Below are 25,353 nucleotides of genomic sequence, written 5' to 3'. Positions count from 1 at the left end.
GAGAATTCTTTAAAATTACTGTCGAAAATTCAAGAAATTGCAACGATTTTTACGAAAGTTACTCGATTTTTAAAAAATTCTTCAAAACTTCTGTCGAAAATTCGAGAAATTGCAACGATTTTCCAAAAGTTATTCGATTTTTCGAGAATTCTTCAAAATTTCTGTCGAAAATTCGAGAGATTGCAACGATTTTCCAAAAGTTATTCGATTTTTTCAAAAGTTATTCGATTTTTAGAGAATTCTTCAAACTATCTGTCGAAAATTCGAGAAATTGCAACGATTTTCCAAAAGTTATTCGATTTTTAGAGAATTCTTCAAACTATCTGTCGAAAATTCGAGAAATTGCAACGATTTTCCAAAAGTTATTCGATTTTTAGAGAATTCTTCAAACTATCTGACGAAAATTCGAGAAATTGCAACGATTTTCTAAAAGTTATTCGATTTATTCAAAAGTTATTCGATTTTTAGAGAATTCTTCAAACTATCTGTCGAAAATTCGAGAAATTGCAACGATTTTCCAAAAGTTATTCGATTTTTAAAGAATTCTTCAAAATTTCTGTCGAAAATTTGAGAAATTGCAACGATTTTCTAAAAGTTATTCGATTTATTCAAAAGTTATTCGTTTTTTAGAGAATTCATCAAAAAGTTTCGTCGAAAATTCGAGAAATTGCAACGATTTTTCCAAAAGTTATTCGATTTTTAGAGAATTCTTTAAAAGATCTGTCGAAAATTCGAGAAATTGCAACGATTTTCCAAAAGTTATTCGATTTTTAGAGAATTCTTCAAACTATCTGTCGAAAATTCGAGAAATTGCAACGATTTTCCAAAAGTTATTCGATTTTTAGAGAATTCTTTAAAATTTCTGTCGAAAATTCGAAAAAATGCAACGATTTTTACGAAAGTTATTCGATTTTTAAAGAATTCTTCAAAATTTCTGTCGAAAATTCGAGAAATTGCAACGATTTTCTAAAAGTTATTCGATTTATTCAAAAGTTATTCGTTTTTTAGAGAATTCATCAAAAAGTTTCGTCGAAAATTCGAGAAATTGCAACGATTTTTCCAAAAGTTATTCGATTTTTAGAGAATTCTTTAAAAGATCTGTCGAAAATTCGAGAAATTGCAACGATTTTCCAAAAGTTATTCTATTTTTAAAGAATTCTCTAAAATCTCCATTAAATTCAAGAAGTTCAAAAAATTGCTAGAATTGAAAGTTCGCTGCATTCCAAACAAAAACGTTTTTGAACAGTCCAAATATCGAATTATTGAATCATCCATCATACAGTCCTCATTTGTCACCCATTGATTTCTTGATCAAAAATAAATTGCGTGTTTAGAAAGTTTTTCTACACCCGAAGAAACGTCAAATCACGTGTTTTGGATCTACCTCAATCGAAATTGAACAAAATTGGTTTAAACGCACGAAAAAGTGCATTAATCATAATGGAGAATATTTTGAAAAATAATAATAATAATATATAGAAATATTACACAGGGCCGGCTTCGAGGTAATTCGCAATATCGATCGATTAGAATTTTACCATTTTGATGAAGTGAAAATTAGTCATTTGAAATTTAAACCGTCGTATATATAAATTTAATTACTCAACACAATTTATATACAGGGTCATAAAAATGGTCGTTAGCAGCTTGTACTTTACTGCTTTATATATAATGCGCCATTGAACAATTTGTCTACAAATTAGCACGCGTTTATAAATTGTGTAAATATTTGAAATTTATTATTTTTTTGTTGATGTTTGAAAATTGCGTAATCCGTACAATGTCTAGATAGGAGTAATTTTGTATTTCGTTAAAGCTCCACATACACAAGCGTATTTTATTTATTTTTCAAAAAAATTGTCGCACATTTTGGATACAGATATAAGATAGATAAAAAAATGTAAATGTGCTCCGCGTGCTCTTTCTATTACGTACGTATTTAACAATATTTGGCGTGATTGCAACGATTTTTTAAAAATTCATCGATTTTTAGAGAATTCTTCAAAATTTCTGTCGAAAATACGAGAAATTGCAAAGATTTTTCCAAAAGTTGTTCGATTTTTAGAGAATTCTTCAAAATTTCTGTCGAAAATTTGAGAAATTGCTACGATTTTCCGAAGGTTATTCGATTTTTCGAGAAATCTTCAAAATTTCTATCGAAAATTCGAAAAATTGCTACGATTTTCCGAAGGTTATTCGATTTTTAGAGAATTCTTCAAAATTTCTGTCGAAAATACGAGAAATTTCAAAGATTTTTACGAAAATTATTCGATTTTTAGAAAATTCAAGAAATTGCAACGATTTTTACGAAAATTATTCGATTTTTAGAAATTTCAAGAAATTGCAACGATTTTTTACGAAAATTATTCGATTTTTAAAGAATTCCTCAAAATTTCTGTCGAAAATTCGAGAAATTACAACGATTTTTCTAAAAGTTATTCGATTTTTAGAGAATTCTTTAAAATTTCCGTCGAAAATTCAAGAAATTGCAACCATTTTTCCATTCACAACTTCCAAACCCCGACTGACCAATATGTCTGACTCAGGGAATTAAGGAAGTTAATTTCCGAATCCAAAAAATTTACAAAAAAAAACCAGCATACCAACATACTTTTACCTTTCACTTTATTCCATGACCCCCCCCCCCCTAGTACACGAACTCAGGAAATGCGTTAAATCGAACTGTAAGTTCACTTTCTCTTATCTCGGATCAGCGAACGTCTAGATCTCAGCTACGCTGCTCCTAGAGATTCGGTACGCTCGAATCGAGTTCATTTTATCGACATATAACGTATATTTATATATGTAATATACTTGGTAGCACGTTTTAGGAAAAACCAGCATACCAACATACTTTTAACTTTACCTACGCGGCTCCTAGAGATTCGACTCGCGCGGCTTTTGTGTGTATATTGCTTCGTTGATGTATACAAGAATTAACAGTTTTTCACGGTTTTATTTTCAATTTGTTTACGTACATGTTGTACGAAACGCCGTTAGAAAAATAAAAAACGAAATGGGAAACCTTGAAAATACCAACGAATCGTATTCGATCGAAATCTAAAACTATCGAATACTCAAATAGAACGTGCCATCCTAATAAATTATCTTTTATCACTGACTCCGTTTTTCTAATAGACGATAATAATCAAAATGATAAAATATCATCCGAGTGAATTTAATGCGGTTCGTTAGATTCAAGGTCGCATAGCAACACGTATTTATAGGAAGCGAAATCGTAAGATTTAAACGAAAAAATTTAACGTCCATCGTTTCATTATCTGCGGTCCAGATCCATCGTTACAATTCTATTATCGATCCCAGGGCCGGATTGAGATTTGTAAGGCCCGCGGGGCTGAAATAATAACGAGGCCCGCTAGAGGAACTCCAAAACTAGGAAAAATAAAAAAATCTATATCATACTCGCCAAGATTGTTGTTAACAGCCCCTAGGAGGCGTCTCGCGAGAATCTGTTTTGTAATAGACGTAGCGAGGAAACTTAATCGATCGAGAGTGTGGATGATTAGCCTCTACTAGTGTTGAGAGTCTCTAGGAGGCGCCTAGAGACTCTCGTCCGTTGTTTTGTGGACAATTAAACCCGTTCGAGGTATCAACGTTTGTTTTGTAATAGACGTAGCGAGTAAATTGAATTAATCGAGAGTGTGGATGATATTGGTAGCGACCGTCGTAAGGAAGCTTCGTTTTTAATGTTTCGAGAAACATGCCGATCGAAAATCTCTATAGACACTTTAAAATATCACCCTGTATATAGATTAACAGCGTTACGCTAAATAATGACGATGAATGTTGACAAAAGTTTTATCAGATTGAACAAACAAAGAATGTAAAATGATTCTCGACACTATTTTTAACGGGTTTGTGTCGTGTGAATATGATTTAGAAGTACTAAAATCAAAAATCATTAGTCCGGTCAATGAATAATTAAAAAATTTATAACGCGTAATTAATTTAAAGTCGATTGTAAATCCAAAAACCATATTTTGATCACGTTTCCTGAACGGCCCGTTCAATTTTCGAAATAAGGAAAATAAATTAACTCCGAAATACAAAAAAACCATATGACAAATCAAACAACCAGTTAGAAATATTGAAAATTGAAAAATCCATCGAAATCGGACGATTTTTCGATTTTCTAGAGCCGAAAAAAAAATATATATAAAATTACCAAAAATAATTTTGATATGCCACGCGTCAAATGTTTTCGGTCGTCGACCGGACTATAACGTGTTATAAAAGCTGACTGAAAAAAAAATTGCAAAAAATAAATTCGACCTTGAAAGCTACGTAACACGAGTTAACTTTATATCGTCAAACAAACATTTCATCTATAATAAAAATTTAATTTTGAACATAAAAACCGAAAATATACATAAAAAAAATTGTATCCGCATCGAAATATCAGTATATACGAGGGTCAGTCGAAGTAAAATTAAACCAAAAGTTTTCCAATTTATTGCCAAGTAATTTGAAATTTTGTTTAAAAAATACATTTACGTATTAAAGTATACGAGGTCTGGTTATTAAATAACGAGACTGCGCGGCTAGAGGGCGCCCTACACGGTTTCCAAAAACTGTCTATTCGTCAGTTTCGGCAACACCGCGAGAACGAGTTCGTTAAAAACGTTATTTAATAATCAGATCTCTAATTAGTATTAGACCGGTTTCGGTGTCGTTGTATCTCATCAGCGTAATGTATCTGATGGGAAAAAAATGTTTCTATTCTATGTTTGTGATCAAATTTTTGTTACAGTTCAATCGAAAATGACACTTTGTACGACGTCGACGGCACAAACGAGGCCGACCAGAAGACCTGGTAGGCCTCCGATTGGTAAATCTTACGTTGGACTACAGAGACAGAAAGAAATATCCGCTAAAGTGCGTTCGACGTATAGAAGAAGCCTAGATCCTTGCGATAATTCCAACGATAGCGGTTTGGGGTAAGTTTTTTCGAATTTTGAAATTAATTTTCAAAAAAATCACACTAAAAAAAAAGTTGTAGTACCGCAGATGAACTTGAAAAAACTTTGAAACAATGAAAAGTTAGATTCGTATTATAACAAATTAAACATGAAATTAATCAGCTCGATTCAAGTACCGATAGCAGAAAATCAGCGAAACGCGGTGGTTCGAGATCACCAAACGTCGAAGCGCGTTTATCGGTATTGGATACGATAATGTGACAATTGAACGAGAATTGTTGGTAACCGAGTCAAATACTTTCGATAAATCATCAAATAAATGGCTTTTCATTGATGACGTGTCATTAAAAACCTCGCGGAGATAACCGAAACTATCATTGCAATAACAAATAATGTAATTTCAGGCTTCAAAATGAAAATATGAAAAGTAAATTCGTAAAAAAATAGTAATAGAAATGGAGCGTTTGCTACGTACTGCAATAGATGAAGTTAATTTGCTCCAATAGCACGTAGAAAAACTATAAATCACAAAAAAATGAGAACCTTATTGATTATACACTAATTCTTGTGTTTCGATTGATTTATTCCGAATGAATTTCTCGTTTAGCTTGTTATAATTGAAATTATTTTTCGTAATTCACATTTTTGGCTGATTAATTTCTCGTTTAGCTTGTTATAATTGAAATTATTTATCGTAATTCACATTTTTGGCTGATTAATTTCTCGTTTAGCTTGTTATAATTGAAATTATTTATCGTAATTCACATTTTTGGCTGATTAATTTCTCGTTTAGCTTGTTATAATTGAAATTATTTATCGTAATTCACATTTTTGGCTGATTAATTTCTCGTTTAGCTTGTTATAATTGAAATTATTTATCGTAATTCACATTTTTGGCTGATTAATTTCTCGTTTAGCTTGTTATAATTGAAATTATTTTTCGTAATTCATATTTTTGGCTGATTAATTTCTCGTTTAGCTTGTTATAATTGAAATTATTTATCGTAATTCACATTTTTGGCTGATTAATTTCTCGTTTAGCTTGTTATAATTGAAATTATTTATCGTAATTTACATTTTTGGCTGATTAATTTCTCGTTTAGCTTGTTATAATTGAAATTATTTATCGTAATTCACATTTTTGGCTGATTAATTTCTCGTTTAGCTTGTTATAATTGAAATTATTTATCGTAATTCACATTTTTGGCTGATTAATTTCTCGTTTAGCTTGTTATATTCGTAACTATTCATCGTAATTCACATTTTTGGCTGATTAATTTCTCGTTTAGCTTGTTATATTCGTAACTATTCATCGTAATTCACATTTTTGGCTGATTAATTTCTCGTTTAGCTTGTTATATTCGTAACTATTCATCGTAATTCACATTTTTGGCTGATTAATTTCTCGTTTAGCTTGTTATAATTCAAATTATTTATCGTAATTCACATCTTTGGCTGATTAATTTCTTGTTTAGCTTGTTATAATTGATTAAAGTGATTAAATTTCGGGGAAAACCGGCGATTCGAAAGAAATTTTCTAATAAACCGGATACTGATTTCGAAAAATTTGCAAATTTTCAGTTTTTGGGCTCTAATTTCGTTACGAAGAGCCGATTTCGATTTTGAATAACTTGATGAGGCCAAATTCTTTAAATTTATAAAATAGACTTTTTCGAAAAAGATTCCGATGTTTTATTTTGCAAATTCAAAAAAGTACAAGATATCGATTTAGGATAAAAACGATTCGGGGTATTTCGCAAAGATTGTATGAATTTTTTTATGTATACGGTGTCGAAATTTCTGGAAAAAAAAATATTCAAATTAACTAAGTCAATTCCAATCGACTGGCAACGATGTAGAACGATCAGTGCGAAATATGGCGCGAAAATAATAAAAAAAACACGAAATTTGCTTTAAAAAAGAAAATTAGAAAAAGTGCAAACAGAAAAGAAAAAAACTCATCAGAAAAAAAGGGATTTCAACCAGGGAAATGTGAAAACTAACCTTAAAAAAATTTTTACTAGATTATATTATAAATTTGTGTATAAAAAATCAATCGGTGTCTTTATATTTAAGGAAAAAAAATGAATTTTATTCTATAACAATACTATATTTTATTTTTAATTGTTTTGACGTATATAACATCTTCTGAGTTAACCCCCGTAAACACATTTCAACTACGACATAAAATTATCGTCGTTAAATGCCTATTAGCCATATTATTTACCGCATAAGTTATTGTTTAAATATTAATTTCATTCTAATTGAAATTAAATTTGTTTTCGTGGTTGGTCACAAAACGAAATTTCTCAAAAATTTAGAAAAGAACAATTTTCAGTTTTAATGACGCATCATCGGTGTGACGGTTTTTACATTTCGTATTTGCGACGAATGTTTTTTCTTAGTGTTATCTTGAATTCTGTACCCGAAATACAAATAATGCAAAGATAAGAGGATTACCAAATTATTTTCGTAAGTTTCGAAAATTACATTCATTTTTTTGATTTTAGTTTTTCTCGAAATTAGATATTTGCCGTTGGAATTTTAAAAACAAAACAAACTTTTTCTTCAAACAACTTTCTCGTTCGCTCGTCTTCACAACGACCTTGAACACCGAATCGAATATACCGGTGCTATTCCGAAAATAACAATTTAGAAAATGTTTTTTTGTTTTATTTTCCGGGTTCGTTGGTACATATTTACTTACATATTGCTTCGTTATTTTTTATTTTTTGGACGCGTTTGAAACATTTTTTACATTCTGAAAGGGGTATCTTCAATATATATATACGAGGAAAGTCCCAAAAGAACCTGGCACAACAAATAAAACACGAAAAGTTTGTTTATTTTCCAACTAATCTACTTTTAGTTCATTTTTTTTTGAAAAAATTACAGTTTATAAAAATAACCATCACGTTTTCATTGTTTAAAAATCTTTGACCGCCGAGTCAGAAAGAAGGGACTAAATCTGGCGAATAGAGTGTCAATTCAAGTTCTAATCCATTAATTTTGGTCATTGGAATAACGCTGGAATAAAGCTGGTGCGTTGTATTGACGAGAAAACATCTTCTGAACTAAATCCGGCAGTTTTTGCACGCTCGAACGTCAAATAGTTGGACCTGAATCGATTTTCCATTTTCAATCCGTCGTTTCCAATGTTCTTTCGTGTCTGATTTGAAGCGATGTATCCAATTCGATTGAAAACATCTTCACGATGATGTTTTTGTTCTATTTCGACCAAACGCGGTATCCGTTTAGCGCACAGCTTTCGCCTACCTAAATTTTCGGTTATTTCGGCACTTTTTGCTTCAACGTTACCAAATACTCTTTGGATACGCTTGCCACGTCCGCTAGATCGCGCACTTTAACTAAAAGACAATCCTTGTGGATATTATGGAGTCGACCACTACGTTGCTGGTCTTCCTAGATCGCGTACAGTCTCGTCTAAACTTTGCTACCCAAAAAAACATTTTTAGATCATGCCAGGTACGTTTGGGGCATCAATTCCTTTCCAGAATACACCAGAAACGCTTCCAGGTGTAGTACTTCGGAGTAAACGTCGCTAGAGGGCGTTATCTATTATAAATCTATGTCTTTATGTATTCGTCGAGGTGTTGGTATAAATTTTCTTTTAATTATTGGAATTTGTTTGTACTAGTTTCGGAGATCATCACATGGATCCGCATCACCATCGATCCGATCGTTTGACTTGGACCGGCGAAAGATCGGAATCGAAAAGACAAAAAATTGACGTCAAATTGGAACGAGAAGAGGCAAACGACAATTATTGTTTTCCGGAAAACGTCCTAACCTCCAAAGATAACATCTCGTAAGCATTTTTGAGATATGCCGCGGAATCGCGATCGAAACGTTCTTTTTTTTTTTTTTTGATTTTCAGTTTGAGTAGATCGGCGCCCACAAACGCGATATCTTCTCCCCTCGATAATGGTACCGCAGTTAGATCGGTACCGAGAAACGTACCGTTCGATAATAAACAATCTTCAACGGGAATAATACCGCTGACGACGCAACTGATGGCAACGTCGAGATATTGTAAATATATAAACAAAAAAAAATAGTGAAAATAATAATGAAAAAACGATTTTTTTTTAGCAAACGTCTCTTTGCAAATATTGAAACAACCGGAACAACAACACCGAGCTCGGTACCAAACGGAAGGTAGCCGGGGGGCGGTTAAAGATAGAGAAGGAAACGGTTTTCCGGTAGTGCAATTGTTGAATTATTACCAACCGGCAACGTTGCAAGTAAGACGTAATATCGATAATAGAGATTTATCCCTCAATGTTAACCTTTTAACCTTTTTGAAGGTTTATATAGGCACGGACGCCGGTAGGATTTCGCCCCACATTTTCTACCAGGCGTGTAAAGTGAGCGGGAAAAATTCGACGCCTTGTACGGAAACGAAAATCGAAGGGACTTGCGTTATCGAATTGCAATTGGATCCTTCGAAAGATATGAAAGCGATTTGCGATTGCGTCGGGATATTGAAGGAAAGGAACGTCGACGTCGAACATCGGTTTCCGGATCAATTGGGTAATAGACCGAAGAAGAAATCGACTAAATGTCGGATGATCTTCAGGACCACCATTACCTTGGACGATGGGAACAAAGAGACTCTGCAAGTCTGTTCGCAACCGATTGTTTGCAGTAAGTTTTTTTTGTTTTTTGTTTGTTTGTTGTTGTCTGTTTTCTAATTCGAGTGGAAAATTGTTTTTAATTGGATTATTACCATTATTACAACGCCATCTATCTACCGTGATCCTTTTCACAATTTCCTGTGATTTTTCCACAGTTTCCAGTGACTTGTTCAATCCCTATTCCTTTCACAGTTTTCTGTGATCATTAACACAGTTTCCTGTAACTTTTTTCACAGTTTTCTGTGACTTATTCAACGATCTGTCGATCTAAATCCTTTCACAGTTTTCTGTGATCATTAACACAGTTTTTTGTGGCTTTTTTCCAGTTTCCAGTGACTCGTTCAATCCCCATCCTTTTCACAGTTTTCTGTGATCATTTTCACAGTTTCCTGTAACTTTTTTCGCAGTTTTCTGTGACTTATTCAGCGATCTGTCGATCTAAATCCTTTCACAGTTTTCTGTGATCATTAACACAGTTTTTTGTGGCTTTTTTCCACAGTTTCCAGTGACTCGTTCAATCCCTATCCTTTTCACAGTTTTCTGTGATCATTTTCACAGTTTCCTGTAACTTTTTTCGCAGTTTTCTGTGACTTATTCAACGATCTGTCGATCTAAATCCTTTTACAGTTTTCTGTGATCATTAACACAGTTTTTTGTGGCTTTTTTCCACAGTTTCCAGTGACTCGTTCAATCCCTATCCTTTTCACAGTTTTCTGTGATCATTTTCACAGTTTCCTGTAACTTTTTTCACAGTTTTCTGTGACTTATTCAGCGATCTGTCGATCTAAATCCTTTCGCAGTTTTCTGTGATCATTAACACAGTTTTTTGTGGCTTTTTTCCACAGTTTCCAGTGACTTGTTCAATCTCTATTCCTTTCACAGTTTTCTGTGATCATTAACACAGTTTCCTGTAACTTTTTTCACAGTTTTCTGTGACTTATTCAGCGATCTGTCGATATAAATCCTTTCACATTTTTCTGTGATCATTAACACAGTTTTTTGTGGCTTTTTTCCACAGTTTCCAGTGACTCGTTCAATCTATCCTTTTCACAGTTTTCTGTGATCATTTTCACAGTTTCCTATAACTTTTTTCGCAGTTTTCTGTGACTTATTCAACGATCTGTCGATCTAAATCCTTTCACAGTTTTCTGTGACCATTAACACAGTTTTTTGTGGCTTTTTTCCACAGTTTCCAGTGACTCGTTCAATCCCCATCCTTTTCACAGTTTTCTGTGATCATTTTCACAGTTTCCTGTAACTTTTTTTGCAGTTTTCTGTGACTTATTCAGCGATCTGTCGATCTAAATCCTTTCACAGTTTTCTGTGATCATTAACACAGTTTTTTGTGGCTTTTTTCCACAGTTTCCAGTGACTTGTTCAATCCCTATTCCTTTCACAGTTTTCTGTGATCATTAACACTGTTTCCTGTAACTTTTTTCACAGTTTTCTGTGACTTAATCAGCGATCTGTCGATCTAAATCCTTTCACAGTTTTCTGTGATCATTAACACAGTTTTTTGTGGCTTTTTTCCACAGTTTCCAGTGGCTCGTTCAATCCCTATCCTTTTCACAGTTTTCTGTGATCATTAACACAGTTTCCTGTAACTTTTTTCGCAGTTTTCTGTGACTTATTCATCGATCTGTCGATCTAAATCCTTTCACAGTTTTCTGTGATCATTAACACAGTTTTTTGTGGCTTTTTTCCACAGTTTCCAGTGACTCGTTCAATCCCTATCCTTTTCACAGTTTTCTGTGATCATTAACACAGTTTCCTGTAACTTTTTTCACAGTTTTCTGTGACTTAATCAGCGATCTGTCGATCTAAATCCTTTCGCAGTTTTCTGTGATCATTAACACAGTTTTTTGTGACTTTTTTCCACAGTTTCCAGTGACTTGTTCAATCCCAATTCTTTTCAAGGTTTCCATTGACAATTTTCACAGTTTCCTGTGTTTGTTTTTTCGCAGTTTCTCATGATTTTTCCAGCAATTTGTCAATCGATATTCTTTCCACAGTTTCCAATAAACTTTTTCACAGTTTTCTGTGACTCAGTTACCCATCTGTCATTCGAAATTGTAAACATAGAAGGCGTCTATACATATATAAATATTATTTACAGCTCAACCTCCCGGTATTCCCGAGATTTGTAAAAAATCTTTAACGTCCTGTCCAGCCAGCGGTGGTTTGGAACTATTCGTATTGGGCAAAAATTTCCTCAAGGACACGAGGGTATTTTTCCAACAATACGAAGAAAATCAAGTCCGATGGGAGCAAACCGTCGTTCCAGACAAGGAATATTTACAACAGGTAAAAAAAAATTTATATCGATTATAGTTAAAGGTCTGTACACACGATGCGGTAACGTTGCGGTAAAATAGACGGAGATAAGAAAATTTCTATTTTAAGCTATTAAAATGATAAATATACGGGTGTTGACGAAAGTAATTTAATTTAATCGATCTATATATCGTATAAAATTGAAGACATTTACACACGAGGCGATTTTAATGCGGCAAAAACAACCGGAGATGATGGAATTTCAATTTTTCGCTATTGAAAAGTTAAAAAATAATAAATATACGGGTGTTAACGAAAACAATGCGTTAAATATATCAATATATCGTTTGAAATGTAAGGTTTGTTCATACGAGGCGGTTTTAATGCGGCAAAACAACCGGAGATGATGGAATTTCAATTTTCAACTATTGAAAAGTTAAAAAATAATAAATATACGGGTGTTAACGAAAATTAAAACGAATTTTTCGTTGTTTTAGACGCACTTTGTGTGTGTAGTGCCGCCTTATCGAAGACCGGACATAGCCGAACCAGTTTCGGTAAGGTTATGCGTCATGTCTAGCGGTAAAACTTCGGAATCCCATCAGTTTGTATACACACCCGTTAACGGGGTACCGAGTGGTAAGCATAATTTGATTATTTTTTATTTGGGACATTTTTGAACGAGAATTTGCTTAAATTGATACAATATGTTTCACCCTATTAAAAAATAATGGATAAAAATAAATTTTTATTATTCCAGAAATAAAAAAAAAATGATTTTCTTTATTAAAAATTATTTTTTTGATATTTTTTATACGTTTTAAAATTTTTTTTTTTTTCATTTTCGAATGTATAAATATTCAATATAAATTTTTGAACCCCCCTCGTAAATCTTGATCGAAAATTTTTCTTTACAATTTTCTGGATTTTCTATTAAAATTTGTGCCAACGAAAATATATCACCCTGTAGATAAAAATTGTCTGGAAATATTGATATCAATTTAATTCCGATATTTTTAGCATGCGAAGCATGAAAAATATGAACGAGAGGTTGAAAACAGCATTATTATAAAAAAAAATATTTTTTCGAAAAAAAACTACAAAATCATGACTTTTTTTCAAAAAAAAAAAATAATGCTTTTTTCAAAGTATGAAGGTGAAAAATTATCATACGACGAAATGTATTTTTTTTGTAACTAATTTGTGTATATTATTAAAAAATTTATCAAGCGATATTTATTTGAAAAAAAAAATATTAAATTATATGAAAACGAGAAAAATAAAAAATCACATATATGTACAATTGCGTAAAACTAATGAACCAAATGTTGAAAATTTACATTTGATTCCGCACACATTTAGACAAATCCGAAACACTAATGAACCAAATGTTTAAATTAGCCTAAGACACAAGATCAATTTTAATTTAAAACACTTTTTGTCATTTGGTTACTTATTTTAATTATATCGAAAATAATTTACGTAAACACTTTTTGCCATTTGGACACTAACATTTATATAAAACACTTTTTGTCATTTGGTTACTTATTTTAATTATATCGAAAATAATTTACGTAAACACTTTTTGCCATTTGGACACTAACATTTATATAAAACACTTTTTGTCATTTGGTTACTTATTTTAATTATATCGAAAATAATTTACGTAAACACTTTTTGCCATTTGGACACTAACATTTATATAAAACACTTTTTGTTATTTGGTTACTTATTTTAATTATATCGAAAATAATTTACGTAAACACTTTTTGTTATTTGGTTACTTATTTTAATTATATCGAAAATAATTTACGTAAACACTTTTTGTTATTTGGTTACTTATTTTAATTATATCGAAAATAATTTACGTAAACACTTTTTGCCATTTGGACACTAACATTTATATAAAACACTTTTTGTTATTTGGTTACTTATTTTAATTATATCGAAAATAATTTACGTAAACACTTTTTGCCATTTGGACACTAACATTTATATAAAACACTTTTTGTTATTTGGTTACTTATTTTAATTATATCGAAAATAATTTACGTAAACACTTTTTGCCATTTGGACACTAACATTTATATAAAACACTTTTTGTCATTTGGTTACTTATTTTAATTATATCGAAAATAATTTACGTAAACACTTTTTGCCATTTGGACACTAACATTTATATAAAACACTTTTTGTCATTTGGTTACTTATTTTAATTATATCGAAAATAATTTACGTAAACACTTTTTGTTATTTGGTTACTTACACTTTTTGTTATTTGGTTACTTATTTTAATTATATCGAAAATAATTTACGTAAACACTTTTTGCCATTTGGACACTGACATTTATATAAAACACTTTTTGTCATTTGGTTACTTATTTTAATTATATCGAAAATAATTTACGTAAACACTTTTTGCCATTTGGACACTAATTTCGATTTGACATATAAAACGCTTCTTGTCATTTGGTTTCTTAAATCTTAATTATTTTGAAAATGCCCATACACATTTTGTATTTTAGTTTCTTATACTTTAATTACTTTGAAAATAATTTGCATATACTCTTTTTGCCATTTGGTTACTTACTTTAATTATATTGAAAATAATATGCCATTTGGACACTAACATTTATATAACAAATAAAACGCTTTTTGTCATTTTGTTTCTCATACTTTAATTACTTTGAAAATAATTTGCATATACACTTTTTGTCATTTGGACACTAATATTGATATAACAAATAAAACACTTTATTGTCGTTTGGTTACTTATTTTAATTATAATGAAAATAATTCACGTAAGCACTTTTTGTCATTTGGACACTAACATTTATATATCACATAAAACACTTTTCGTCATTTGGTTACTTACTTCATTCGTATTTAGAATAATATACACATGGGCAAAATACTTTTTCCACGTGTTTTAATTTTAGGTCATAGACCGTTACAAAATTGAAATGTGCGCTACAATAACAAAGTAGTTTGTTATTAACATTACAAATTTAAACATTATTCATCTAACATTGATACGAATATAAAATTGAATATAGATATTTTTTTTTTGAAGTTTTTCACCTTGAACTGAACTCTGCCGTTACAATAAGGTGGCAAATGTAGGCTAAAGTGTGAATGTTCGAGTTGGTCAGTTTTTGATTGTGGAAATGTGGAACGCATGCCGTAAAAAGCTTGCGAAAGTTGAAAGTAGTAGTGTTACGTTTGCCCCGACGTTTTTACAGATTTTGGGCTACATTATCCGACGTTGTTTTTTTAATATATATTTTTCTTTATTATTATTTTTTTTTCTAATCATCCGTTTCTATTTTTTGTTACAAATTTTTTTTTAAATGATAACGTAGCCCGTCGAAAAAATTTTTGCAGTGACTTTGGAGCAGTCAAATATTTGATATATTGCCTTTTTTTGTCTTTTTATCTAGGATGAAACCTACATAACATCGAAAAAAAAGTTCACATTGTTTTTTTTTCTCTCTCTCTCAATTCTCCTATTTTTTTTCTCTCTCTCTCTTATGCATACAATGTGAAATGTACTTATATAACTGTGAAATGTATTTTTAAAAAAAATATCGTTGAAATGTAATTATTTAACTTTATGTGTTGTATGTGATAATAATTTTTGTCAGTGTAGATTCTTTTTGCCAAAGTCATCCTTTCCTTATTGTACTGCAAATTTTTTTGGCCCTTACTGTTAAAACAAATTGAAATTTGTCGCACTATAACACTAATGACCCAAATGTTCAAAATGTACAGAGTATAGTACACTTTTCGTCATTTGGTTACTTACAGTTATCTATACATTCTGTGGGCATAAATGATTCACTTCCCAAGTCTCTAATGTCGTTATTTTAGCTAAAATTTCCACTTTTTTTATAAATATTTCGACTTCTATTTAGTTATTAAAAGTTTTTTGACCCTTACTGTCTTTAATGACGGTAAAACAACTTGAAATTTGTCGCGCTATAACACTAATGAACCAAATGTTCAAAATGCACAGCTTATAGTACACTTTTCGTCGTTTGGTTACTTACAGTTATCTATACATTCTTTGTGCATAAATGATTCACTTCCCAAGTCCCTATTATCGTTATTTCAGTCAAAATTTTTACATTTTGGTGAAGTGTTTTGTAATTTTCTTCGTTAAGTATAATTTCAATATCATCTTTTGGCTTCAATACCTCGTCCGATCGAACACCAAATGACTTTGGTTAATGATATGCGTAAATGAAATGCTCTGGTCACAAAAATTTGGTTATAAACAACATGTAGAAGTAAATAGGTCATCGCAAATTTCTAAATTTGATAAAACGCAGTTGGAGAAGGAGTGCGAACAAATATTTTCGAAAAAAATTGACTTGCAATGTGATAATTTAATACTCAAGTGTCTTTTTAAAAGAAAAGTTTCCTTTGTTAGGATATAAGATTTCATGCAGTGAAATTAAATTGAAAAAATACAAATTTTGCCCATATTACATTTAGAAATTCCATTTTTTGACCAGATTGTTCTAGAATACCATTTTTTTTAAACTAAAATCGATTAAAAAAATTTGTTAGAACCAGTTGAACTCGACAGTTATAATTTTTCATAAAATTTAATGTTAAAGTGTGTACTTTTGACCGAATTAGGATTGGAAAAATCTAATTTCCGTGTTAATTTAACTCGAAAAAGTAAAACTTTGCAAAAAGTATGCTTAACTATGTCATACTGAACTCAGAAATGAAATTTTTGAACAAAATCAAACTTTGAAAACATTTGTTGGCCAACTTTTGGCAGTACCGAATTGACAAAAGTTAATTTTTACACAATTGAAGTCGGAACTTCCATTTTTCTACCAAATTTCACTCGATACACTATTTTTTGGTTTAATAAAACTTGGAATACCAAATTTTGGTTAAATAAAACTTGGAATACCAAATTTTGGTTTAATAAAACTTGGAATACCAAATTTTGGTTTAATAAAACTTGGAATACTAAATTTTGGTTAAATAAAACTTGGAATACCACATTTTGGTTAAATAAATCTTGGAATACCAATTTTTTGGGCAAAATAAAACCAGGAATACTAAATTTTGGTTAAATAAAACTTGGAATACCAATTTTTTGGGCAAAATAGAACTTGGAATACCATATTTTGGCTAAATACCACATGGATTAGCCTATTTAACAAAATCTTGATCGTTTTTTGGCCGGTTCTTAGCAAATGAAACTTAATATTGGATCAATTAAATTTGCAAAACCCTTCTTTGACAAAATATATATTAAAAGAGCCAATTTTTGGTAATATGAAATTCCGTGAAGCTTTTTTGACATAATTAAAATTGAGAAACCATTTTTTGATTGAATAAGACTTGGTTGGAATACAGTTTTTTGTTCAAAGAGAATCGGAAACGCCTATTTTTGATAATATTCCAATAGAAAAGTCTGTTTTTAATCGAATAGAACTTGATTTTGGATAATTTAAACTGTTTTTTGGCAGTATAAAATTATGAACTTCTTTTTTGACAGAATTGGATCGGGAACAATAATTTTTTTCAGTTTAATAAAATTTGGAATACCAATTTTTTGTCGGTCAACTTTTTCAGTATATAATTCGAAAAAAACACATTTTGAAAAAATTTTCCTCCGATTTTGTGGCTAAATAAAACTTTGAATACCATTTTTTGACTAAATGAAAAACAGAAAAGCCAATTTTTGGTAGTATCGAAATAAAAAAAATCCATTATTTGGCAGTTGGTAATTCTGAAAATGTTTTTTTGGACAAATTGAAAACCAATTAATATCAGAAAAGTCAATTTTTGACGGAATTAAACTCAAAATTATACTTGAAATCCGATGTTTTCGATATATAAAAATAAAAAAAAAAAACAATTTTTGGGAGTATTGAATTATGATTTTCTTTGACACAACTGAATTTAAAAAAAAAACATTTTTTGATCAAATTACATTTATATTTGACATAATAGAACTCGAAAAAGCCAATTTTTAATAAAACCGAACTTTAAAAAAATTTAATATCCAATTTTTATTAATTTAAACGCAGAAAAACTAATTTTTCAGTAAAATGACCCTATAAAAACCAATTTTCAAGCAATTTTGATGACCAACTATCATTTCTACCCCAATTTCTTCCCGAATACTAATTTTTCTTTAGTATTGGTCGTAATTTAATTCCCGAACGAAACCAGCGAGTCCGGTCCTGTCGTTTCTTCATTAATGCGACATAGAAAAGTTTTTCGATCATTGCGAATCTCCTTTTAAAAAGACACTTGCAAAACAAGAAAGAAAACAACCGATAAAAGAGAAGAAGTCAAAAAAATTTGCATGATTAGTAGATTTTAAGAATTATCTAACATTTATTAATTGTAAGACAAAATATTTTGTTTCTCAATACCGATTTTTTTGCTTTTTTCCACTTTGTCTCGTACAGCATACAGGCTCTGTATACGTAGGGGTGCAGCGAGCAGACTTCTATCAGCCTGCGGGGCCTAAGCGACACGCCGTTGTCAGATGAACGCGTCTATTACAGGTTCTAACGGGTACTATAAAAAAACACAAGATATATATATATATATACATACATACATACATCATTTTTTTCTATTACACATACACACACACATTTTTTTTTACTTCAAACACTCTCTCTCATACATACACACACATACATTCATATAATATTTATATTTAAATTTTCCAATAATTGTGCCACATTTGGCAACAGTGCATAAGTAGGATGTTGGATAATTTACATGTAAATATTTGTCGTAAAATATTATCACAGACCAGAAAATTCAATTAAATTCATTTATATGTAAATACTTTGATAACATTATAGTTATATATCGTATATTTGCACAAATCGATTTTTTTTTAAATCGTTTGGTTCATTATTTCTATTATTTTCGAATGTTTTTTTTTTGTTTCTTTATTTATCTTACCTATCGTCCGCTACGATGTTTTTTTTTGTCGCCTAGTTCATTATTTATCTTATCTTTAGTTGACTTTGATGGTTTTTTAGTTATTTGGTTCATAATTTCGTTCGATTCGATGTTTTTTTTTGTCATTTGGTTCATTATTTTCATTGTTACGTCAACTTCGATGTTTTTTAGTCATTTGGTTCATTTACTATTTTACTTTAGTCCACTGCGATGATTTTTTTGTCGTTTGGTTCATTATTTATTTTATCTTTAGTTGACTTTTATGGTTTTTTAGTTATTTCGTTCATAATTTAGTCCGATTCGATGTTTTTTGTCGTTTGGTTCATTATTTTCATTATTACGTTAACTTCGATGTTTTTTAGTCATTTGGTTCATTTTTTATTTTACTTTAGTCCACTGCGATGATTTTTTTGTCGTTTGGTTCATTATCCATTCTATCTTCAGTTGACTTTTATGGTTTTTTAGTTATTTGGTTCATAATTTAGTCCGATTCGATGTTTTTTTTGTCGTTTGGTTCATTATTTTCATTATTACGTTAACTTCAATGTTTTTTAGTCATTTGGTTCATTTTTTATTTTACTTTAGTCCACTGCGATGATTTTTTTGTCGTTTGGTTCATTATTTATTTTATCACTAGTTGACTTTGATGGTTCTTTAGTTATTTGGTTCATAATTTAGTCCGATTCGATGTTTTTTTTGTCGTTTGGTTCATTATTTTCATTATTACGTCAACTTCGATGTTTTTTAGTCATTTGGTTCATTTTTTATTTTACTTTAGCCCACTGCGATGATTTTTTTGTCGTTTGGTTCATTATTTATTTTATCTTTAGTTGACTTTTATGATTTTTTAGTTATTTGGTTCATAATTTAGTCCGATGAGATGTTTTTTTGTCGTTTGGTTAATAATTTTCATTATTACGTCAACTTCGATGTTTTTTAGTCATTTGGTTCATTATTTATTTTACTTCAGGCTATTTCGATGATTTTTTAGTCGGTTGGTTCACTATTTTTATTATTATTACTTCGACATCGATGTTTTTTTAGCCATTTGGTACAATATTTATCTTATCTTTAGTTGATTTCGATGGTTTTTTAGTTATTTGGTTCATAATTTCGTTCGATTCGATGTTTTTTTGTCGTTTGGTTCATTATTTTCATTATTACGTTAACTTCAATGTTTTTTAGTCATTTGGTTCATTTTTTATTTTACTTTAGTCCACTGCGATGATTTTTTTGTCGTTTGGTTCATTATCCATTCTATCTTTAGTTGACTTTTATGGTTTTTTAGTTATTTGGTTCATAATTTAGTCCGATTCGATGTTTTTTTTGTCGTTTGGTTCATTATTTTCATTATTACGTTAACTTCAATGTTTTTTTAGTCATTTGGTTCATTTTTTATTTTACTTTAGTCCACTGCGATGATTTTTTTGTCGTTTGGTTCATTATCCATTCTATCTTTAGTTGACTTTTATGGTTTTTTAGTTATTTGGTTCATAATTTAGTCCGATTCGATGTTTTTTTTGTCGTTTGGTTCATTATTTTCATTATTACGTTAACTTCAATGTTTTTTAGTCATTTGATTCATTTTTTATTTTACTTTAGTCCACTGCGATGATTTTTTTGTCGTTTGGTTCATTATCCATTCTATCTTTAGTTGACTTTTATGGTTTTTTAGTTATTTGGTTCATAATTTAGTCCGATTCGATGTTTTTTTTGTCGTTTGGTTCATTATTTTCATTATTACGTTAACTTCAATGTTTTTTTAGTCATTTGGTTCATTTTTTATTTTACTTTAGTCCACTGCGATGATTTTTTTGTCGTTTGGTTCATTACCCATTCTATCTTTAGTTGACTTTTATGGTTTTTTAGTTATTTGGTTCATAATTTAGTCCGATTCGATGTTTTTTTGTCGTTTGGTTCATTATTTTCATTATTACGTCAACTTCGATGTTTTTTAGTCATTTGGTTCATTTTTTATTTTACTTTAGTCCACTGCGATGATTTTTTTGTCATTTGGTTCATTTTTTATTTTACTTTAGTCCACTGCGATGGTTCTTTAGTTATTTGGTTCATAATTTAGTCCGATTCGATGTTTTTTTGTCGTTTGGTTCATTATTTTCATTATTACGTCAACTTCGATGTTTTTTAGTCATTTGGTTCATTTTTTATTTTACTTTAGTCCACTGCGATGATTTTTTTGTCGTTTGGTTCATTATTTATTTTATCTTTAGTTGACTTTTATGATTTTTTAGTTATTTGGTTCATAATTTAGTCCGATGAGATGTTTTTTTGTCGTTTGGTTAATAATTTTCATTATTACGTCAACTTCGATGTTTTTTAGTCATTTGGTTCATTATTTATTTTACTTCAGTCTATTTCGATGATTTTTTAGTCGGTTGGTTCACTATTTTTATTATTATTACTTCGACATCGATGTTTTTTTAGCCATTTGGTACAATATTTATCTTATCTTTAGTTGATTTCGATGGTTTTTTAGTTATTTGGTTCATAATTTCGTTCGATTCGATGTTTTTTAGTCATTTGGTTCATTTTTTATTTTACTTCAGTCCACTGCGATGATTTTTTTGTCGTTTGGTTCATTACTTATTTTATCTTTAGTTGACTTCGGTGGTTTTTTTAATCATTTGGTTCAATATTTATTTTTAGTTGACCTCGATGGTTTTTTAGTTATTTGGTTCATAATTTAGTCCGATTCGATGTTTTTTTGTCGTTTGGTTCATTTTTTATTTTACTTTAGTCCACTACGATTATTTTTTTGTCGTTTGGTTCATTATTTTTTATATTATTACTTCGACTTCTATGGTTTTTTTAATCATTTGGTTCATTATTTATCTTATCCTTAGTTGACTACAATGGTTCATAACTTCAAGCCGATATTTTCAAAAGATATTATTTTCGTGAAAACACGTGTTTGAAGGGTTAAAAATAAGTTTTATCGGTTTTTATAATCAAATTTTTTTTCACGTTTTTCTTGTCTGTGATATTTTCATACAACAAAACTCCCTTTTTCATTGGAAAAAGTTGCGTTTCTTTAAGAAAACTCAAGGTTTCTATTTATAGTGAAAAAGAAAAAATCATTTCATAATCATTTCATTTTCATTCATTTCGGCGTTCAGTCAAGAATATTGATTTCTTAAAGAATTTACTGCTTTTCCATTTATACGCATATACACTCGAAAAAAGAATCACCGAAAACAAATTTCGAGCTTAATTTCAAACTTTATTTTCTACTGAGGTTGAATTATTATTTTGACAGAAAAAAAAGTAGATTCTCCTTTGCTGGAAAAATTCCGTGATTGTGAATAGAAAAATTTTTCCAGCGCCAGTCAAGAAAAACGTTGATATTTATTTTTCGAGAAAATTCAGATTCCCAAATCGTTGCGTTGAATGTTTCGATAACTTTTTTCTTGATCTAACCGGTGAAGTAATAAACAACTAAAATTTTTCATAACAATTTTACATATTCAAAAAAATTATAAATAAAATCTTTTTTTTTTTTCTTGTTGTTTTCGGCATGTTTATTGTTTGATACGGTTGCCATTTCAGGTGAATCAACTTTTTAGATCAGTTAAATAAATTGTTTGCCGTAACGAATTCAAAAATACTTTTTTTTTCAATAAAATTTGTCTTATCTAATTATCTCCCCGGTATATAACGTTAGTTTAGCGTTTTCGTAATCGTAGAATCCATTTATCGAAGTTCCAGTTGTCGGTTGTTAATTCAGTTGTTTCGTGTAATGCATAAATTGAAAAAAAAATGAAACAAAAGTCAATAAACCGATTTATTGGTAAAAATTACTAATTTCCTGTATCTAAAATGTCGATAATCGGATTCCGCGGTATTGAAAACGCTAAACTAATGTTATATAACACCAAATTTACGTCCTATTTGATACGGTTTATTCCGAAATGTCATTAGATCGAAAATGTCACTTGTCAATGTCACTAGACTGTAAACGCCACTTGTCAATGTCACTATTTGCCAAAAGTTTCGAAAATTAATATAGGTACACTGAAATTTTATTTAACTGGTCGTAATTTTTCGAAATAGCCTTCGGAAAATAAATTTTGAAACGTATCCACAGTTCACACGTTCCTACCTAAACCCAAAAACCGTTTTGACAAGTTTACCATTACACAAATTTAGGTTAAAAAATTAATTTTAATTTTATGTAAAACATTTAAGTTAAGCAAAACAAAATATTTTAGCTTAGGCTTCAGACGACTCCCGGAGGATGATACTTCCAATATTTTTAGGTTCTTCGCAACACGGGATCATTTTATTTATTTTTTTATTGCAGCTATACCAATATCGAGATACCTTGATTTAGACCCGCAATGTTCACGCATTGAGCGATTGAGTTGATTGAGTTTTGTTTGTTGCAGCTTTTATTGTCCTATCGTTTCCTTAAATCCCTAATTTCACTACAAGAATCTTCTCTACTAATTTTTCACAATTTTCTCAAGATATTCGTCAATATTACAAAAAATACACACTTTCTCCAAGTAAATATGTACAAAAATCATACAATTCGATAACGATCATGTCAAATAAAAAGAAAAATTCCAAACTTTCAATGAAAATACCGTTAAATAGTTCGAAAATTACAACAGGAGCTGAATCTGAAAGATTTGGAGCTCTACCAGATTCTCTCCACCTCCAAACTTCAAATATACTTATCAAAAAATTTATGACTCGCCTTGTATTTGCCAAGGAATCAGCACAAAAGCCTCGGGAACCAAATACCCGCGCCAAACTGTGTTCCACAAAGCCGTATGTTTCATTTCTGTGGTCCGGTTCCCAGATTTGTCACAAATAATTGATTTGGGGAACGGTAATCGTTGTGACAAGTCGACTGGAGACAGTTCGTCATTTTCCCACAGGACATCCCCTCACGCAGGACCTATATAAAAGTATCTCCATTCAAACAAGTTCCTTCACAGCCCTATTGCTCTTGGGATCTTAGAAAACCTTCTAGTTGGGTTTTCTAGAGATGGAAGGGAAAACCTTCACTTAAACAAGTTCCTTCGCAGCCCTAATGTGCTCTTAGGATCTAGTTTTGTAACGATGGTCTCAACAGGAGAATGATTGAATGTTACATTTGGTCTGTGCTGTTGTATGGAACTGAAGGCTGAACACTAAAGACTGCAATGCAGCTTGTGAACTTTTAACAACAAAACTTATAATGAAGAGGGACTAAATTGCGAGCTATATAAGACAAAAGCAGCTTCGATGGGTGGGACATCCTGTACAATATTCTGTTCCTCATTACAATATCATATTTAGGAAATTTTATTTCTGTTTATTTCCTTTTAATTTTAAATTTTTCTTGAAAAACTAACACGTGCTTGAATAGTTTACAAAAATTTCGATTATTTGTTAAAAAATACCAAATAGCACACAACTTTACAAAAATATTTCTTTTGGTTGAAACTTTAATGTTTTGCTTTTTTTACAAGCTTCAAATTCAATTCAATAAATATTTGCAGTAAAATTTCGTTGATGGAAATACGAATATTCAAAATTGTCAAAAGTAGTTCAATATTATAATTTAGATTTCTAATTATCATTTCAAATAACCATACAGCACCTTTCTGCCATTAATAGATTTCTTAATCATATTATTGAAAACTAACCCGTTATTAATTCTTCACACGCTTCCAAGTCTTGTCCCGGTTTCACATTTTTATTATTCACCAAATTTTCTAATCAAATTTTATATCATTTACAAATTATAAAAATCGTTTCATTTCCAAAACAAATACGTTCAAAATGAGGTTAGAAAATTATTATGTCAAACCGATGCTTCGTTATTCTCAGGATCATAAACTTATCGCATTAAATCGAACATGATCTGATCGAAGGAAAGTAATCACCGACCGCGATCAGATTTTAATCAACTTTAGAATCTATTATATTCATTAATCTGTATAAAATTGAAAATCTACAATACTATGAATATCTTAAATTAACTTTTGAAACTAAAAAAAAGTTTATAATTTTAATTTGAAATATAGATAGATAGAGACAACAAGCTAATCGGGTAGACATCGGCGTGTACGAGAGAGATACGAGAATTTACAAAAATATAAATTGTGATACATATATACGAGGGTCGACTGAAAAGTTTTCGACTTGATATTCATTTTCGTAATTATTAACAATTTAAACTTTTTCCTGGGAAGCTTTTTAACTTTTTTCAAATAATAATAATTACCGTCCTTCCCCTCGAAATAGTCGTTTGAGTATACAATAACATCCTTTTTTTTACAAGTGGAAATTTAAATTGAGAAAATCATCTCGTTTTTCTATGGGTGTATCCAAGTATTAAAAAATCCAATTCATTTTGCTTAAACCACGTAATACTTCAATCGGAACATAGCAAACGCGTTCTTTTGATATACAGATAACGTATTTAATGTCTCTAACCTATTTTTCGATGATTTTGCTGTTCGACGTAGTTTTCGATCGTCTCATTCGTACATGCGTACTCAATTCGGTGA

At 30.3% G+C, this 25,353-nt stretch overlaps 1 protein-coding gene across 1 annotated transcript in view; it reads left to right on the top strand.

Annotated features, from left to right (window-relative positions):
* The window catches only part of LOC130447067 (uncharacterized), a 54,892-nt gene that overhangs the window by 21,190 nt on the left and 8,349 nt on the right, over positions 1-25,353 (top strand). The window contains exons 3-9 of the mRNA XM_056783694.1: positions 4,772-4,958; positions 8,599-8,769; positions 8,839-8,993; positions 9,054-9,205; positions 9,269-9,608; positions 11,715-11,902; positions 12,370-12,511. Of these exons, the coding sequence (XP_056639672.1) occupies positions 4,772-4,958; positions 8,599-8,769; positions 8,839-8,993; positions 9,054-9,205; positions 9,269-9,608; positions 11,715-11,902; positions 12,370-12,511 (1,335 nt within the window). The remainder of the gene's footprint in view (positions 1-4,771; positions 4,959-8,598; positions 8,770-8,838; positions 8,994-9,053; positions 9,206-9,268; positions 9,609-11,714; positions 11,903-12,369; positions 12,512-25,353) is intronic.

The sequence above is a fragment of the Diorhabda sublineata genome, chromosome 7, assembly GCF_026230105.1.
Source record: "Diorhabda sublineata isolate icDioSubl1.1 chromosome 7, icDioSubl1.1, whole genome shotgun sequence".
NCBI lineage: Eukaryota > Metazoa > Arthropoda > Insecta > Coleoptera > Chrysomelidae > Diorhabda > Diorhabda sublineata.
The sequence above is the reverse complement of the archived record's forward strand: the minus strand, read 5'-3'. Positions and strand labels throughout refer to the sequence as shown.